Genomic DNA, 20,437 nt, shown 5'->3' on the forward strand with positions numbered 1-20,437 from the left:
GGTTTTCGTTGACATCGATATCATGTATAAGCAATTAAGCACTCGTAGAAGTGGCTAATTTCCCTTTAACACCTTTTTTTTTGTATATATTACGGTTTATATCGTCTTTTCAATTTTCTTTTTTTGATTTGACGCTATATTATTTAGATAAATCATAGAAAATATATTAGGATTTTTTTGCATATATATATATATATATATATATATATATATATACTCTTAAATCTCTTATTATGTGTTTGTATGTCCATCTATAATTGATATTTATATTTATACTAATCAAAATATACGATTTTTGTGTGATTATCTTTTAAAGCTTTATTCTCTAAGTGAATGCCTCTCGAAATTAATTGATCGTTAAATTTGAATAGTTTAATCGTAGAAAGATAAAAATATTTTGATTCTAGTTTTCGCTTAAGAGTAGTTTTATCTATTAAATTATTTAGACTTAACTTAAAAACTAGAGAAATTTACATATAAGGCCCTAATTTTAATAAAATTACGGATTATATCCTATATTTTTACTATTTGTAAATCGAACTATATAACATAATAAGTGAGAATATTCTGTTAAGTAGAGATATTTTATTTCTAAAATGACTAAAATGCCCTTAGTATGACTTAGTTCAAGATATTTTTTATAATTTTTTTAGTATAATTAACTTAACTTAGATGTTTAATTAAGTTTAACTAACATACCAAATAGCAGGATATTTTATGCACATATTTACTAAATTATAAGGCTCGATTTATACACAGTAAAAATGTAGAATATAAATCATAATTTTATTAAAAAATAGAGGGTTATATCTAAATTTTTCTAAAAAATATAAAAAAAATTATATATTTTGAGAGGTATACATAAAAACGTTAAACTCGCAGAGAGGCATACAGAGAGAGATTTAGATGGATTTCCAACACCTTGCTAGAAACTACATGGTTTTGAGGAAGTTCATTGAGAGGCAAAGTGGATATAAGATAATAAATTGATACAATTTTTCTTTCAAACTAAAATTTGAATTCAAATACTTGTACTGCAGCATCCCAACATAACCATAAATTTAATTTATCACTTTATACTTCAAACTTGAGCATTTATTTGTCTATTAGATTTCCATCCTTATTAACGGCCAACTAATAATACTAATTTGTGGTGTCCTTTAATAAGATGAGATAATAAATTCATGGCAAAATAGCAGCAATGGATGCATCCATTACTCTACTATTCCCTTCTCCTTCTCTTCTCAATCGACAGCCCATCGACCACCATTTCTCTTCCATTCCCAAAACCCCAGCACTCGCCTTCCCACCTTTGACCAACAACAGAGCCTTGTTATACAAGCCACTCCAAGAAGCCCAAACCCTAACCCTAAGCCTAAACCCAGCCCAAGCCCACCTTTCCTTGCCCCGTCTCATCAAACTTTGCTCCCGTTCCCGCGCTTTCTCCTCTGGCATCCAACTCCACGCCCTCTCCTTCAAGCTTGGCCTGTCTTCTGACCCTTTCCTCCAATCCTCCCTCATCTCATTCTACTCTTCCTGCGACCTCCCATGTGTTGCCCTCCAACTGTTCGACACAATTCCCCAACCAAACGTTGTAGCCTGGACCGCCGCCATTGTTGCCTGGCTGCGCGCCAAAGATCCCAATTTTGCCCTCTCTTTGTTTGCCCAAATGGTCGAGTCGGGCGTTGAAGCTGACGACTTTGCCCTCGTCGCCGTCCTCTCTGCTTGCGCCGATCTTGGGTCCCTCAAATTTGGTCGTGCACTGCACGGTTATGCTGAGAAAACCGGCACGGTGATTTCCGCATTCTTGGGTACGTCACTCGTTGACATGTACTGCAAGTGCAGCTCTGTGGAAGACGCCGTCAAGGTGTTCGATTCTTTACCGGAGAATTCCAGGCCCATCCAAATATGGAACGCTATGATCCACGGGCTTGCGGTGCACGGGCATGGTTTTAGGGTTCTTCAACTGTTCGACGAAATGCTATTGAGAGGCTTGCCGCCCAACGATGTCACATTCGTCGGAATCCTATGTGGGTGTGCTCATTCTGGTTTGATCCAAGACGGAAGATACTATTTCAATGCAATGAGAGATAAGTTTGGCATCGAACCAACTGTCAAGCACTATGGATGCATGGTGGATCTCCTTGGCCGCGCTGGCTTGCTCGACGAGGCTGTTGAGATGATCACCAGCATGCAGGTTTCCTCAAACCACATCGTTTTGGGGGCTCTACTTAGCGCTTGCAGTGCTTGCGGAGATGTAGGCACGGCGGAGCAAGTGGTGGCAAGGATAGTTAGAGAAGAATGCAGTCCGAAAGGAGACACGAGCCACTTCGTCATTTTGTCGAACATGTACCGGGCAGCAGAGTCGAGTGGCAAGGTGGTAGGGGTGAGGGCAATGGTGGGGAGGAAGCCTAAAGGTAAGAGTTGGATAGAGGTAGAAGGGCAAATGCATGAGTTTTGAATTGGGGTGGAGTGCTTTAATAATATACAGATTTAACAGGGTTGGAAGGAAAAATGGAATTGGATGGATGTTTACAATATAAACCTCCTCACCCCAGAAATTTTTTTTAAACATAATTATGGGTTTGCTTTGTAATTTGACCACCTACATAGGCTACATAATAGAAAGATGTATATAATGAGTTTCTTTTTTAAAAATAAATCATGAATTGGTATATTAATTCTAATCTACCTTTATCGGATAAATATGTTTAAAAAAAAATCGTGATTTCGTTGTCATCAACATATTTTCTGTAATCATGGCCAGAAATTAATATATCTCCTTTTACTGTTTAAAAAAATATATTTTAAATAAATATTTGCTTTTCAGAATATTTCAAAAGAAAACCTCTTATTTTGTAAGGAATATTGTCAGAATAATAAGATTAATATGAGATTTTGTTTTTGGAGAACAAAAAAAAAATACTCAATTAAAATAAGGATTAGTTACAAGTAGACTCTATGAACTATAGTTTCATTCTGAATCTCAAGTATCAAAATTTTCAATTCTTCAAATATAATATATACACGAATAATCTATAAATTCAAATACTACTATTTCCTCCAATATATATATAATATAAATCATTCTTAATATGTTAGAAAACACGAATAAATAATAATCTAATATTTAATCTTGCAAAATTTCAAGTCTCAAAAATAATATTTTATTTTCGATCATATTAAAAGAAAATAAAGATCTCTTATATTTTATTTTGTAGAAAATAAAATATATTAGCATAAATATTTCGTCTGTTACAAATCCGAAATCCATATAAATTGAAATATTCCTAATTTATATCTTATTTTCTACAATAGAAATAGATATTAATTATTTTCAGAAATCTAAAAATTCATTTAAATTGAAATATTCCTAATTTATATCTTATTTTCTACAATAGAAATAGGTATTAATTATTTTCAGAAATCTAAAAATTCATTTAAATTGAAATATTCCTAATTTATTTCTTATTTTCTGCAATAAAAATAAATACTTTGAAATCTGAAAAATAATAAACAATAAAATCCCCTTTTTTTTTCCAAGAATGATAAATATGAATTTTCTATAAAATATAAAATCTTAATATTTCTAATTCTTTATTGAAAATTCTTAAAACAACAAATTTCTTAACTTTCCGTATAATTGACATCATATTATAAAGTTTTTTATCTTATAAAATCAAACAGGATAAGAATAAACATAAAAGTATTTATAATTCATCAATTCTATTTTTATATAATAAAAATTTAAAAAAATATGAGTGAAAACTTGCTTTGATCGTCAATACAAAATAATTTAATTTTCGCATCCTAATCGTAATCTGCACGAATTCCAAAGCGCTCTATGATTGTCTCCTCTTTTCTTATCTTCTCTTGATATGATAAAATCTTTTTCCATCTTTTTTCTATTTTTTTTGCTCCCTAATCTCCCTGAAGAATAATTTCTTTATCTTTTTTTTTTTCGGTACTAGAGTACCACCCTAACTTCTCTCTAAAAAATCCCCTCCTGGGTTTTCTTCTAGGCCCCCTTTTATAATTAAAAAAAATATAATAAGAGTCCTATTAAAATAAAGACTCTAATATCTTAAAGATATATCTAAAAATTTAATTTAATAAAAATCCTAAAATATAAAAGATAAAATAAAATTCCTCATTATCTAAACTGTATATTTCTATTTATTTTATTTATTTATGTTTTAAAATTCTGATTTGTTATAGGTGATGTAGAATGTAACAAAGCACCATGATGTCCACAAGGTAATCATATGTATAAATGTATGTATATAGTATTATCATACAACAGGTGCGCCAAAATATCGTTGTTCACCATAGATGACAGCTTAGAAGTACATGTAAAACGTACAAACATGACAAAAATATAGAAACTGGAATCACAAGCGCAAACATGACAACATTTCGCTTGACGACATTGGATGTATACACAGAGTAGGACGCCCCAACCTCTATATGCCCTTTAACACACCCTTAATGCTGCATGTAGTAGGTAATCCCACAAAGGCAATGGAATGAAGAGAGTGGCATCATGCAATTACCGCAGAATTAATGAGCAAACAGTCAATAAAAGGGTACATTTCTAGCTAGTAGCAAATGTAACCAAACAGGAGGTCTACAGGGACAAATGCACTAACAAGATTGCAAGCTTGACAAGCATGTGGTAGGATAAAAAATGATGAGAAATAAATCCAAAGTTATGCATAGATACTAGCACTATCAATGTCTACCGACCATGTGACTTATATCCCACATCTGGGATGTGATTCAATTACACAAAAGTTTCATCTTTGCCTGACTCATCGACACCTTCCATGTTTCCGTCAAGGTCATTTCTTGACGATAACATCTCATGTACAAGCTGTAAGAGAAGCTCATCTAATTCGTCATCCAATTCTTCACTCTCTGCGAAAGAATAAAGGTCACTGATTATTGCATACATTTCTACCTTCTTACCCTGAGAGATTTGGAACAATCATGACTATCAAATCTATGTAATTAACTAATTATCATATCGACAACAAAGAATAATGTATCCTGCAAGCTGCAAACAGTAGCATGTAATGCTAAAAGCAAGTTTAAACTGACAGTTGCATAGAAACAACAGTGCGCTATATTATTTAAGTTGCAATAAAAAGAAGAGCTAATTATAAAGGAAGTATGGCAATATAACTAGCAGTAATAGAGCAAGCACTCCATGACCATATGAGCTGATAATAGAAGCATTACTAGCAGTAACATATGGAGATTTCAATAACAGAATGAGCTAACCATAAAGGAAGCATGACAATGCAACTAGCAGGGGCATAGCAAGCAATTTGTGTGCATTTGCATCAAAATTCAATTGACTTGCCTCTTCGGTCAGAGAACTCATGCTCTCAACGACTGATACACCTTGAGTATGTTGTGGACGATGAGAAGAGGCCATCTTCAGCTCTATTCACTTGTTTTGAGCATCATGTCTACAAAAGGCTATGAAAATTGCTCGATTACATATGCCCCTGAATTTCTCGACACCAAGAAGTCAAGCTTGCCAGAATTCATGTAAAGAAGTTGGTGTGTTGCTTCCATGCATTCAGAAATTTGTAAGATCCCTTTTCCACCTCAATCTGCTGCTCTTCAGCACCCAATACAGCACATAATGAACTAATTGCAGAAGCATAACTAGCAGTAGCATAGGTAGATAGCTATAAAGGCATCATAACAAAATAACCAGTAGGAAGAAAGCAAGCAATCCATAAGCAAATGAGCTAACAATATAAAAAATATAATGAATAAATAGCACAAACAGACAGCTAAGTGAAAGTAGCAATCATATCCCAACTGATGGGGACACCTTGGAAGGACCTTGCGCCCTTCTCTGGCAGAGAATTTTCACTCAATGCAAGGCCTGATGTTTCAGTTTCAGTCCCTAAAAATGAAAAACCATTAATAGAAAAACCCACTAACCAAATTTTATCATTAGATAGCACATATACTAAATAAATTCATGCACCATGCCACCAAATGACGAAAATGATGACAGTTGGTACAAAAAATAATACCTGAAGGGTCATGCTACTAAATTGATTATTGATTTTCTTCTTCAGCTTGCTCATCCTCGCCCTCACTGCCGTCATCGGTGCATATGACAAATTCCAAATCTGGTTCATCAAGCGAGAGTTCGGCAATTTCTAACAGACCATCTTCATTGAATGAATCAAATGCATCTCCCCCAACATCCCACATCTTAGTCTCTCCTGTTATGTATTCTGGAGATTTTCTAGAGAGAAGGCGAAGATTGTTATGCACAAACACTAGATCTTCCATTTGTTGTGGGATAATCTTGTTTCTCTTCATTGAATTAATGAATGAATAAGTCCTCCAATTCTTCCGAAAACATGAAGATGAGCACGGTTGTCCAAGTAACTTGAGTGCCAAACTTTGAAGAATTGGTGCACATGCACCATAGATATTCCACCACGTCTTTGGTTCAAGAGTTTCCCTATCTTTAATGGAGTCAGAATTTCCAAATCCCTCAATGGCGGCTGCAAAATTTGCATACTCATAAAGCACAGTTCTTCTCTCCTCCGAATTTGGAAATAACCTTTTTAAACATTTATTTCTCATAGTAGAGATCTCTAAGTCACTGTATGGGGGAATGTGATTTGGATCCTCTCCAATCCAAGATCTGCTATAGTACCTAAAAAGACACCGAAATAAGTTACATAAAAGAACCAAAAGAAACTATGTAAATTATTTTATAAATATTAAACTTACCTTGGATTCAAAGAGTGTGCTAAACAATAAAGATGTGTATTATTTCTATCCCATCGATCAACCAGAATTCTGTGCACAACTGAATAAAATGACGACACCTCATTTTCTTTTTTGCCTTCATTTCTATATATAATTGTTTTCACTTTTTCTATCATTGTATCCCACATTGCGTAAATCAAGTGAAGACAAGGTTTGTCGGTGTTGGCAATCTTCAACATCTCATAAATAGGCTCAGTAAAGGAGAGTATATAATCAATCTTGTCCCACCATATGTCATTAAAGACTTTCTCCTTTACAAATTGCACTTTTCCTATGTCATCTTCTTTATAGCAATTCCATTTATCACTAATAATCATGGACTGGAGGTCACATTTGATCAATTTGAACCTTCTAAGCATCACAATGACCGAGGCAAATCGTGTATCTGCAACAGCAAGCATCTTCAAATTCACAAATTCATTAAAAAAAGTAAGCCGCATTGAATGTTGCATGATAAAGTTCTTTATACACATAACTTCCTCTGTCACAACTGATATCCAATTACACTCATAAAAAACTATCTCATTTGTATCAGAATTCTTTGCCGCGCATATAGTTTTTAGAGCAATATCAAGAGTATGAACAATGCATGGCGTCCAAAATATATGAGAGTATTTACTCTCAATAAGCATCCCTGCCGCCTTACAAATATCGACATTATCAGTTATCACTTGCACAACATTTTGCTGCCCAATCTTTTCAATAACCTCGATAATCAAACTAGATATAAAGAGTTCATCTTTATACTCTCCTTCACAGTTAACAGCTCTCAAAAAGATAGGACTACTTTCAGTGACCGCAAAAAAATTAATAAGAGGCCTTCTTTGTGCATCTGTCCAACCATCACAAACAATGGTAACACCTTTTTCTTTCCAAGTGCTTTTGATAGGGTCCAATAATCTTTCAATATTTGCCCTCTCTTGTTGGAGTAATGTGGTTCTCAACAAGTTATACCCAGGAGGCAAATAATCGGATATTTGATTGTTAGCTACTAAAGTAAATGCCCTCACATAATATGGATTCTTTGCAAGATGAAAAGGTAACCCGGCTGAATAAAACATTCTAGCAATTTCACAATCTAATTGATTATGAGCAGCTAAATTGAAAGACTTCTCCAAAGATGTTTCTCTAGTTGCTCTCCTTTTTCTAGGTTCAAAGGTATCTCCTATTGAGTTTTTTATTCTCAACTCAGCCTCTTCCACAATCCTTCTCATCTCAGTAAGATGCTGATCATTCACCTTACAACAAGAACTGATCCCACACTTAGATATTTTCAACAAATGTGCTTTTACCCTGTAGTAAGAACCATTATATATCTGCAGACAATAATTACATTGAAATCTAGTATTCCCTCTTTTTCCTGCCATCTTTTCTAATTTGGTCACATACTTCCAAAGAGGAGAATTATCATTTGTTGCCATAGTATCACTATTGTCAGTGGAACTCATACTTTTAGTAGCCATTTCCTGTGATAATATGACATGAAAGCATTATGAGACAACAATACAACATATCAATTGAAATATTTTATGCACTTGCATACTAAAATCAAAGCAGCTTATGCAAACTCTTTCTGAACATAGTAACATGAAAGCATTTGTAGACTAACACATTTCTCCTATTGCAGGTTACTAAAACTCTTAACATCAAAACATTTCATGCAATCCCTATACTAACATATTTGATTTCTCTTACTACAAACCCTATACCAACTCTCAATTAAAATACCTTCTAAATTCAATCACATTTAACCCTTAACGAACACTTATATGGGTTAATAGGTATTTATATTTCTAACTTGACCCTCTAAACCCAAAACCAAGGATGACATTTTCAGTCAATCATAAGTCAATTAGGCTGAAATGGATAATCAGCCATAGACAATCCCAATTCCACCCGAAACAAGTAAGTTGGTTGCTTTTAGGCCAATTTTGGGTGTATCGGATTGTTTAAAGATTTGGGTCAGATCCATTTTACCCAACTGCTTTTTCTTCAAATTTTCATGATTTACTCCTTTTCCCTCACTCTCATCCTACCCTCACACTTCTCCGAGCTCATCTAGCGAGCTCCTTCGGCGACTCTGCACTCTGGTGACTTCGAGTGAGTATTTGTTCTCTTTTCTCTTTCCTTTCTTTTCACTGTAGGACAATAGTAAAGCTCTTTATCTCACTTCTACAGTGATAATTTACGAGCATAAAAATTTACTAGATCCAACTCAGAATTCCTCATGATTTTAAATAAGTGAGTACTTTTTAAAACTAATTTAAAAATAATGTATTCTAGTTGCATCTCGCCATATTGGTGCAGTATTCATGCTACATTGGGAAATTAAATTAATTCTTTAATCTAGATACTCTTTCAACTATATCAATACATATCGAATACGCGTATGGCACCCCAAATAAAGTATCTGTGTTTCCTAGGGGAGTCCACATTTTCCTCTTCTTTTCACTCCAATAGTTAGGTGGGTTACCCCTTTTTTCTCACAAACTATGTGGTCATCTTTTCCTTCTATTCTTATCCATTTTACTGTGCTAATATATAAAAATACTTGGGAGGCCAAATGGATTCTAAGATGCTTTATCTTCTCCCTCATCAGTGTTGATCCATCATGTTGTCATCATCTTGACACGATCTTCATTTCAAAATCATACAACATAATGGCATATGCAAGAACCCAAAAAGTAAAAACCATGAAAGCAAACATGTGGTCATGGAGTTGTCATGCAAATCGGGTTGGTGGGTTTCCAAGATATAATGGTAGGAACATATGGCCTAGTTTTGCTTTCTTTTTTATATATCAAAGATGATTGTTTAAGAGATTACATACATAGTTTATTAAGCATCTATATGGCAACTAATGCCCCTTTTTGTGTGGACGAGGCTTGCCATGTTTAATCAACTGAAAGGAAAAAAAAGTAGAACAAAATATGAAGCAGGCAAAAGTGCATACATATTGGAAGGCCTTTGAATGGATGCCAGATTCATTAGATCCAACTGAATTACTTGTTGGAACAGCTGCAGCAGTAGAAGCTTCATTCACCATAGTTTCATGTTGAGTTGTCTGAGGTAGCAAAACTGTTTCAACAGCCATATGCGCCATCGAACTACCTATACCATAATCCATGGCTGCAAAAAGGATTAACTTAATATATTGAGCAACTTGAAAGATCACGTGAAGAATAGAGCATCCTACAATGGAAAGTCAAGGAAGCTAAAATAGAAACTTGCGTGATAAGGGATTTAATTACTGCAGAGTTGGGGCATATATGTGTTGTAGTAATAAATTAGTAACCATGATCCAATAATACTTGCAAGTAATTAAGAAGGCAACTGTATGTGAACAAGGAGAAAAAGAGTGACAAGCAAGCAATATTAGCAACCAAGTCCAATTAATCCAGTAATTCCATTGCACGCTACATATTTCAACGGTAAAAACTCAAAGATAACAGTAAAAGAATCTCGCCGATCCTCTCTCCAATTAGAAGAAGAAACCAACAGAAGTTATATTGGCTTGACTATTTCTTAAAGGATTTCATAAACCAAACATACAGCAAGTTTATCTCTATAGTTCATGTACGAATATGCATGCTTAAAGGATTTCATAAACCAACAGAAGTTATATTCGGTTAAACATAAACCAAACATACAGCAAGTTTATCTCTATAGTTCATGTACGAATATGAATATAAATAGAGTAATCTGCAGCGAATGTAGTGAGGATTATAAGTGATTTTCCTAAAGAGACTAAAATAATCAAGGATAAATAGGTCAACCGTAACCACGATGAGGTCTTTGAAACAAGTTCACATACCAACAAGAAAATCATATTGATTCAAATAAAAGTGAAATTGCTTAAATTTTCTAAGAAACTTGATTTGTTGTATTACCAAAATGCTGAACTACTTGTAGTGCCTACTATTTGTCTTTCAGTAGATCAGACAATTAAAATCAGATGGTCAAAAGAATAGGTCAAATTAAGGGTTTTATTGATAAATTTCCAGGGATCAAACAATAGATTAATGAATAGGCCTAAAATTAGGTCAGAATTAGGTTTAATAATTTAAGATACCTTAGCTTAAGCGAAGTAGCACTTACCCAGAAAGAAATTCTGAAATTAGTTTTAAAAAATGGGGTTTTGGTTCTAGTCCTCACCATTATAAACCATAGTGCTTAGGTAGGGGCATATATGGATGCAGAAGTTACATCTAATGGCAATGTGATATATATATATCTAGCGGATTCTATCAACTTTGCGACAACTCATGAATCTAAAGACAAGTTCTAACTTTCCTAGACTTTGGGTCATAATAGCTTCTAAAGAGAAGGGTGTGTAACGACCCCTTTGAAGAAGCGAGAGCAAATGCAAGCCCTACATATAACCATTTCTAAACCCCCAAATATACTGAAAGAGAGATGGGTGGACGACCTACCACTAGAGCTTCGCCGAGTCATGCCGGCATATTCGAAATGGAGGGAGACGAGCACAAGAATAAAGTACCCGACAAGAGAGAGAAAGGGGGGAGAGAGTAGAAAGTACGAGTGTGGGAACTGGGAAGAGTTCTCTTTTTCAAAATAGAGTAAATTACATTCTCCCTCAATGAACTGCATCCTTCCAAAGGGGCTTATATTTTTTTTATATTTAAATTACAGTTGTGTTAGATCTACCGATTTAAAAGTACTCATTAAAAATAAAATTATAAATAATTGGATAAATTTTTTTATGTATTTAAAATAATACCGATCAAATTTCACATGATAAAAATATATCAAATATATGCATAATTTTATCTAAAATAATACTAATCAAATTTTGATTTATAAATTAGTTAAATATGATGAAAAAAATAATGATTTTGAATATAACCATTAGAGATAAATAGGGGGATGAAGTGAACTTAATTTTATTAGTTTTTCAATTTAGTATGTAGAATAGAGTGTATATATTTTTTATAGTTGATGTATGTATGTATAGTGCATACTAGGCTATTTTTATAAGTATAAAAAAATTAAATATAATTAAATTACAAAAGCTCTACTATCTATGCAAAGATTACTACTACAGTGTAAATTATTTCTCAAAGTATATCACTGTTTAAATTATTTTCCAAACTAGTACAATAATGAATCAATGTCTTGAACATCAATTTTTAGTGAATTAATTAATTTTTTAATACACTGAAAAATTGTTAGAGAAGTCGAAGACAAACCAAAACGGTATAGTATCTACGACTCTCTGGTGATCCTTTTGCACATAGTAGTATCCAATAAAAAGGTTAAGAGGCATAGCAACGAGAAACAATGTTATTTTTCTTTGAAAATGCATCAATCTCTTATTCAGATTAATTATAGACTACAAATGGGTTAACTAGTAGTAACAACGGATCATGGATTTAAAATCAATGGATTACTTTGTTTAGTAATGGATTCTCTAAGTTAGTAACGAATTATATAGGTTAATAACATATTAAGTCATATTGTTTATTGATGAAGTATGATGCGAACTATAGATACTTGCGGATTGACTCGAATGCAACAATATAACAACTAAACGACTTTATGGCTATGAGTTTAGGGTTTACTAATAATGAGATGATAAAAAACTAATGTCGAAAATATTTACACGAACACAATATTAACTACGACGGAGCAAATATAGAGTACGAACAAAATTTGATAATTAGTAAGTCTATATGACCTTGGTATTAGTTTATGTAATTTAAAAAAAAAAACAGATGCACACGTGACCAGCACGTGTGCCCCTTTCCTCTTTACTTCCCTCCCTCTTTTCTTCTCTCTTTCTGAAGCATCAGTGGGGCACGTTGACAACGCCAATCGACTCATCAATGAGTCTTCTTTTAGCTTGTCAAAGTAAATTTAGTTTAATTGATATTTAGTATGTTTCTCCCTTTCCTTTTCCTCTTTCAGTCTTGTCTCGATTAAAATGTTCGAGGATTTAGGGATTTGAGAGTAGAGAAGAAAGAGAGACGAGGAAGAAGATTAAATCATATTCATTCGTTCGGTTCATCATACAATGACTAATATAAACTTATTTATAGATCTAAGCTTAACCAAACTCTAACAAAACTTCAATTAAATTGCTAACAATCTTACATCCCCCCTCAATCTTGTGCAGAGAGACTAGCATAAGGTTGTTGCACAAGTATGTGAACTAATGTGAATCTAACCCTTTGGTGAGAATATCAACTAGTTGCTGCAAGGATGGTACAAATTGAAGAGCAAGTTCAATTTGGAAGCTTTTTCTCGAGTAAAATGTATATCAACCATAACATGCTTAACTTTGGAATTGTGTATCGGGTTGGAGGCAAGAGCAAGTTCACCTCTAGAAACAAAAGTTTATTCCTTAAATATCAAGATACATGACAGTTACTAAGGAGAATCACAATACTAGTGTTGTGACTATCATTATGGTCTCCAGCCCAATTAGAATCTAAATAAGCTCTTAATTCCAGTGGTGTAGCTCGATATGTAATCCCATAATCTCAAGTTCTTTTAGTTTAGCGTAGAATTCGTTTCATAGCAAGAAAGTGAACCTTAGAAGGATTTTGCATGCATTGGTAAACTAAGCTAACACTGTAATCAACATTTAGACGTGTAAATGTTAGGTATTGAAGACAGCCAACAATACTTCTATAAGTTGTCACATTAGTAAAAGGAGCTCCATCATCCTTCATCCATAAGTAGCTTGGAGTAGAGGAAACAAGGAAAAATGCTATGATTGCAATCAACCATACCAGCTTTTTCTAAAATGTCATTTGCATAATTAGCCTGTTAAAGAAAGATACCATCTAGAAGATAGGTGATCTACAAGCCCAAAAAAATAATGAAGAAAGTCTTTCATTTCAAACTCTTGTCGAAGTGTATCATTAACATTTTGTATAGCAAAAGTATTATTTGTTGTGCTTATTATATCATCTACATATAATAGAAGATAAACATGTAAAGATCCAGAAGTAAACACAGATAAGGAATGATGTGTAATAGATGGTTTGAAACCAAGTTGAGGTAAGAAAGATGTAAACATCTCATTCCAAGCACGAGAAGCCTGCTTTAGCCTATATAAGGACTTTTGTAAATTGCAAATATAATGTAGAAATCTTGAATCCTCAAAATTATGTGGTCGTGACATGTATACCTCCTCTTTCAACATACTATGTAAAAAATATTTTTCACATCTAATTGATGAAGCTTCCAACCAAATTGAGCAATTATAGCCAAAATAAGATGCATAGTAGTGTATTGAACTATTTGATTGAATGTTTTTACATTGTCAATACCCTACTCTTGACCAAAACCTCGAGCTACAAGATGTGCTTTCTGCCTTGAAATTGAGTCATCTGAGTTCCTTTAATTTTGAAGATCTATTTGCAATTGACAATATTCTTGTCAAGCTTGAAGAGGAACTAAAATCCACGTTCCTTGTTTGGTTACGGCATCAAATTCTTCTTGTATAGCAGCCTTCTAAACTTTTTTTTTGCAATGCTTTTTCGTAAGAATGAGGCTTAGTAGTTGTAGGTTTAAATATCCCATTCTTACTTCTTGTAATCATAGGCTGAGTATCTTTGTCAACAGAAGTGGATTCAAACTAAAGTTTAAATATTGAAATAATGCTGAAAATAGCCTCAGATGATGGATCCAAATTAATCTCAATATAAAATATAGGAATATAGACTTCTTGAGGATGTAGACAAATTCTATAAAAGAGTTAGGAATATTATATTTAAATTGAGATGATGATGCTTGAGGTTGTGAAGTGTCGACCAAAGATGGAACCTCATTAGAAGCTTTAGTCTTTTGAAACTAAGATGGTGGAGCTTGATATTGTATAGTGTTAACCACAAATGAAACCTCATTAGGAGTTGTAGGAACAAGTGAGGTATGGTGCTATCTTGACATGATATAGGAGATAGATGTAGGTCTAAATGGATACCTAAATAGAAACTAAGTAGGTGGAGGACAAGATGGATGGGAAGAAAAAGTTGTTTATGTGGATACAAATTGATAAAGAAATGATAAGCTTATCAAAAACATGTCTTGATATAAGGAACTTAGAACTTGAGTAATTATAACACACAAAATATATTAAACCTTGGTGCATAACCCACAAATATGCATTTAGATGTTTTGACTTGAAGTTTGTGAGAATTATATGGTTTAAGCCGAGGGAAGCAAGCGCATCTTTAGATTATCAAAACATGAGGTCTAGAATAGAGTAGCTCATAAGGAGAAGACATGGATAGTGTAGGTGATGGCATGTGGTAAAGTCATTGTACCTTTTCACTTATCTAAAAATTAAATTATTTGTAGGCATCTTCAGACTTTTGGCATCCCTCACGATTGGTCTGACACTCAATCTCTCATGAGTGCTTCAATTTCATTTTAAAGTTTCAAAGCATGGTTCATTTCCCTCGCGGGTTCCTGAGGTGGAGCCTCCCCCCCTTTATGAGATTTGTAGAAGTGTTATGTGTCAAACGATGGCGCGAATGATCGACCGGACAGAGGTGCAGGTTGCTTCCTTCCTTATGTATTAGAGATACAAAGTGAGTGCATCGAAAAAGAAGGGGAACTAAGTTGATTTATTCCATGGCGAAGCATTCCATCAAAACTCATTGCTCATGGCCAGTCGAGAAAAAAAAGAAGAAAACAAACATGGTTTAGCGGATTCGAAATTGTAACGAAGCATCCTGGGTTCTATACCTGATGAAAGACTAGAGCATGCAGTCGATCTTAGGAAATAGAGGTTTTTCCTCTCGGACATGACCAATCTGAAAGACAATAGCATCTGCGTGGCGACTCCACTGGGGAAAAGAGTTTGAGTCTGTGGCTTATCTCAACCCCTTGTTGGTAGTTGCCTATTAGGAAAATTTGTTTATAAGAAAGATTAAGATAGCACAAGAATAAAACTAGAATTTGGGAGGAAGATGAGCTTGATGATGAAGTGTTAATGCAGTTTCCACTATATGCCTATTCTTTCTTTCTGCAAGACTATTTTGATATGGTGTATATGGACACGAGATTTGGTGAATGATGTCAGTTTGAGAAAGAAAAACTTTAAACTTGTAATTCAAATATATACCTCCCCCATCAGTTTGCAGAATTTTAATAGAATATGAAAACTGATTGGAAACAAATGAGTGGAAGGCAAGGAATAAGGAACAAACTTGTGATTTATTATCCAAAGAAAAGATTCAACAAAATCTTATACAATCATCTATAAGATGAGGTAATATTTGAAACCTTCATTGGACAAGTGAGTAGGACCCATACATTTGAATGTATAATATGAAGTGGTACAGATGATCTAGTACTAGACTTTGAAAATGATAACTTGGTAAATTTACTAGCTAAACAAGATTCACAAACAAAAGTAGTTGAAGCTGTAGTAAGACATATTTTGGATTTTGCTAACGTGGAAGTTGTTATGATATTGGGTAAAGGATTAAGGCGTTGATGCCAAAGAGACTGAGATATCGTGGAGCCAATGCAAGCAGTAGGTTGTGATAGAAGTGAATGGAACATGTTCTTAAACATAGACACTAGAATAAGATAGAGACCATTATCACTGAGGCCTTGAAACCTCACCTAACTTGTCATCTTGTCCAGTAAAAAAAAAAATAAAACTCATCAAAGATCATTCAGCAGTTGTTGTCTTTGCATAATTGAGACATAGAAAGTAATTTCACCACAAATTTAAGAACATATGTTCTTTAAAGTAAGAATACATATTTATTAAGAAAGAAAAAGCTGCTGTCAATATGCTTAATAGAAAGACCAACATTATCCTGAATTTAAACTTGAGCACCATCATAATATATAGTCACATCGTTGAGATTATGAATATCTAAAGTCATATTTATAGAGGCTCTAGAGTCTATAATCTATATTTTTTGAGAAAAAATATTTAGTGTGTGTTGATCAGATGTAGTCATTGCTGTAGGTTGACCTTGAAGCGTAGCAAATTAATGTCTTTAATTGTAATCTACAGTAGTATAATTTGTTAAACCACACAATTGAGACACCATAGTAGAAGATGTCTTATAACCTTGAATCTTGTTGATATGGCAACAAATTTGTGTGGAATGTCTAGGTTTGTTCCAAATTTGACAAACAATTCGAGACCTATATGAAGAGAAGCCACCATTAAAACCATTACTATTGTTCCTGTATTGTGAGTTTGTACCTCTATTATTCTAACCATTGTCCCAGTCATAGCTATTAGGTCCACTATTGTTGTTTATGTAACCTTCTCCGTATCTAAATTCAATATTAGATCTTCCATTGTGCCCACTATTATAACCATTAGTATGCCTATTGTTAAAGAGGCTACATATGTATTTATGTGTTCATCTACACGTAGTCCTTAATTTTAGGATTTATCAAATTATTTGTTAATTGTTACTACTACTTGTAATTGTTGTAACCAAGTTGTTATTACTACAATAACTTGTAACCAATATGTTAGCCAAACTCTTACTAATAGAGATTAGCACCATTTTGGATGTGTGGTGGATTTTACAAATATTCCCATGGTATCAGAGCCATTATTGGATTAAATCTCCTTCGATCCAAATGGCCTCTGAAATCTCTTCTTCTTCAACCTCTTCTACATCCATCTCCTTCAACACCGTGGTCTATATGATCACCATTAAACTTTTCTCCTCAAACTTTCTTCTATGGTAAAATCAAGTGACACTTCTCAGATGTTAAGATCTTCTTAGTTATGTCGACGGTAGCATCACTATGCCTGATGCCACCATCTCTTTTAGCAACTCCACCATTTCAAATCCCAAGCATGCATATTGGAAGCATTATGACCAACATATTCTTATTCTTCTTCTCTCATCTCTCACTAAAGAAGTTATGGCCAAGGTCATTGGTCTCTCTATTTCCCATGAAGTATAGGTTGCATTAGAGAACTCCTTTAGTCACAAATCTAAGACGAGGGAGATTTGTCTCAAAGATGACCTTCAGTTACTATAAAAAGGAACTCGTAGTGTCACCAAGTATTCTTGCTCCTTTAAAGCCTTGTGCGATCAACTAAGCGCCATGAGACATAATATTGACGACACTAATAAGGTACATTGGTATCTTCGAGAGTTAGGTCTCGAGTTCTCCAACTTCTCCCCTACACAAATGTTATTATCTCCTTTACCAACCTTCAAAAATCTTGTTCCCAAAGAAGAGAGTTTTGAGATTTTTATCAAATCTCTTGAACAACCTTTTGGATATGTTGGTGCCTTTAAAAGGTTTTTTAACTAGTCAATCTCGTGGAGGAGTCAATTGCGGCAGAGAAAATGGACACGGTCATGGTAGATCATCTGGTCATGGTTGAGGCAAGTCGAGCTACTCTCCTTGTTGCCAAATTTTCAAGATCAACAAACGCACCGTTGATCACTGTTATAATTATTATATATGTGCAAAGACTCCTATGCCAACATTGCTGAAGCTTTTTTAAATTGCATTATTACTGATGCTACTAATTTAGATCAGTATCTTGACACAGGCACATTAGTTTACATGACATCTGATTCAACGCAACTACCGAATGCTGACCCCTACACTGGTAAGGAATGTGTTATTATAAGAAATGGAGACTCTTTTTCTATCTCTCAAATTGATACTTTTCTCTTACTTCAGAACTTAAATTTTTGGATGTTTTAGCTATTCCAAATATAACCAAAAATTTATTATTGATTAGTAAGTTGACATCTAACTTTCCTCTCTCTGTCAATTTTACCGATATTAAATTTACCATGTGAAATCGCATAACATAAAATGTAATGGTAACTGATTGACGTGAAAATGATCTTTATGTTGTAAAGCATGGCCACAAAACTTTTATTTCTGTTTTACGTAATAAATCTTTGCATGCCTTCAATGACCTTTGGCATACAAGGCTTAGTCATGTCCTTACTCATTTATAGTGATATACGGGGTCATGCCCCTATTATATCCAGCCTTAGGTATTATCATTTGATCTTTATTAATGACTATTCTAGATTCACCTAGTTTTATCCTATGAAATTCAAGCTTGATTTTTTTAAAGTTTTCCAAACTTTTCAAACCTTTGTTTATAATCAATTTTCGACCAAAATAAAAATATTTCAAAGTGATGGGTTGGGGGGTGGGGGTGGCGAGTTGAATAACAATTAGTTTAGATCTCACCTTCAAGTTTGAGGTTGTAAGTAGACAACATCGTATGTCATGCCTTTATACTCATTCTCAAAAAGATTAATTAGAATGAAAACATCAACATGTGACTGAGACAGGTCTTGCCATGCCCTTTCACTCTTATGTTCGATGCCTTCAAGCATGGCCATTTACATCATCAACCAGTTGCCTATGCCTATTCTTGATAATATTTCACCTTATGAAATTTTGTACGCTAAGTCGTCTAGCTATGAAAATTTTTATTCTTTGAGTTGTCATGTATATCCTTATTTATGCACCCACATTATAAATAAATTTGCTCCTCGAAGTCTTTGTTGTATTTTTCTTGGCTGTCGTAGGTCATATAAAGGTTTTCAGTGTTTCGATGTTCACAACTCTTGTGTGTATATCACTTAACATGAAAGATTTAATGAATTAAATTTTCTTTTCTTAAATTTATCATCTCAACAAGAAAATGGAAATTTAGATGTTTCTAGTTTCTATGAACATTTATTATCATCTTATTATTTTTCTTCTAAACTCATTCTTTCAACTACTTCATTGCCTACTATTTCACATTCTTTATCACGTCCATGCATTGCTTGTGCTAGTGACCCTTTAAGTGATCATGTTCAGGCCAGCTCTTCTCTACAAGACATAATTATTTTTTTATTGCTGTCATTGCACATGCAGGACACTCCCTCAAATGTTACTGCTGAGCCCTAGATTTTGCCACCTACAACTACAATTCTAACTTTTGACACCACCATAGCTGATTTCTTCTCATCTCCTTTCTTAAGTAATGCTCATCCCAAAGTGACACGTGCCAAGTCTAGTATATTTAAATCTAAACATCATACACATATTTGCTCTATCCAAAATTCTCCCTTGATCCATTCCTTAATGGCTATTAAGGACCAAAGTTTTTCGTTCTGCAGCCAAGGATCGTTGGATTGCAGCTATGGAAGATGAGATTCGAGCTTTTACTATTAATCACATTTCAAACTTAGTTTTTCGATCAGCTCATAGAAACTATATAGGATCCAAATGGTCTACCGTGCCAAGTATCTTTATAATGGATCTATTGATTGTCTTAATGCTCGTTTTGTTCCAAAGGGGTACACTCAACTACTTGGGTTTGATTTTATTGACACTTTCAGTCCTATCGTCAAAGCATCTACTATTTGGGTTATCTTATTTTTAGCAACCTCAAATAATTGGCCACTTCGTCAATTTGATGTCAAATGCCTTCTTGAATGATTTCTTGCAAGAAGTCTACATGGAACAACCTTCAAGCTATATTAATCTGAAGCTACCAAATCATGTCTATAAATTTTTAAGAAAGGTCACTTATGGTCTCAATAAGCTCCTAAAGCTTGGTTTCATAGGTTTAGTATCTTTCTCCTCTCAACAAGTTTTCATTGCAGTCATGCCGATCATTTTCTCTTTATGCTAT

The 20,437-nt window shown here is 33.9% G+C and overlaps 2 protein-coding genes across 9 annotated transcripts; one reads left to right on the forward strand and one right to left on the reverse strand.

The window, feature by feature from the left end:
- Positions 1 to 1,201: 1,201 nt before the first annotated feature.
- Positions 1,202 to 2,461, forward strand: LOC140796477 (pentatricopeptide repeat-containing protein At2g02980, chloroplastic-like). The gene has a single exon (XM_073149521.1). The coding sequence runs from the start codon at positions 1,202 to 1,204 to the stop codon at positions 2,459 to 2,461; it is 1,260 nt and encodes a 419-aa protein (XP_073005622.1).
- Positions 2,462 to 4,522: 2,061 nt separating this feature from the next.
- LOC140795894 (uncharacterized) lies at positions 4,523 to 11,400 on the reverse strand. 8 transcript variants are annotated; one of them, XR_012110381.1, is made up of 7 exons: positions 11,244 to 11,400; positions 9,764 to 9,939; positions 6,772 to 8,276; positions 6,057 to 6,694; positions 5,849 to 5,923; positions 5,366 to 5,624; positions 4,523 to 4,917 (listed from the first exon to the last, which is right to left on the reverse strand). XR_012110381.1 is itself a non-coding variant. In XM_073148701.1 (5 exons), the coding sequence occupies exons 1-4, from the start codon at positions 11,263 to 11,265 to the stop codon at positions 6,082 to 6,084; spliced, it is 2,316 nt and encodes a 771-aa protein (XP_073004802.1). In that variant the 5' UTR covers positions 11,266 to 11,400; the 3' UTR covers positions 4,523 to 4,917; positions 6,057 to 6,081. The 8 variants fall into 8 exon arrangements, 1 of the variants encoding a protein (XP_073004802.1); XR_012110382.1 differs by having other exon boundaries at positions 5,366 to 5,629; XR_012110384.1 differs by lacking the exon at positions 5,849 to 5,923.
- Positions 11,401 to 20,437: the final 9,037 nt, after the last annotated feature.

The sequence above is a fragment of the Typha latifolia genome, chromosome 10, assembly GCF_019914945.1.
Source record: "Typha latifolia isolate L0001 chromosome 10, TyphaL0001v2, whole genome shotgun sequence".
In the NCBI taxonomy this organism is placed as follows: domain Eukaryota; kingdom Viridiplantae; phylum Streptophyta; class Magnoliopsida; order Poales; family Typhaceae; genus Typha; species Typha latifolia.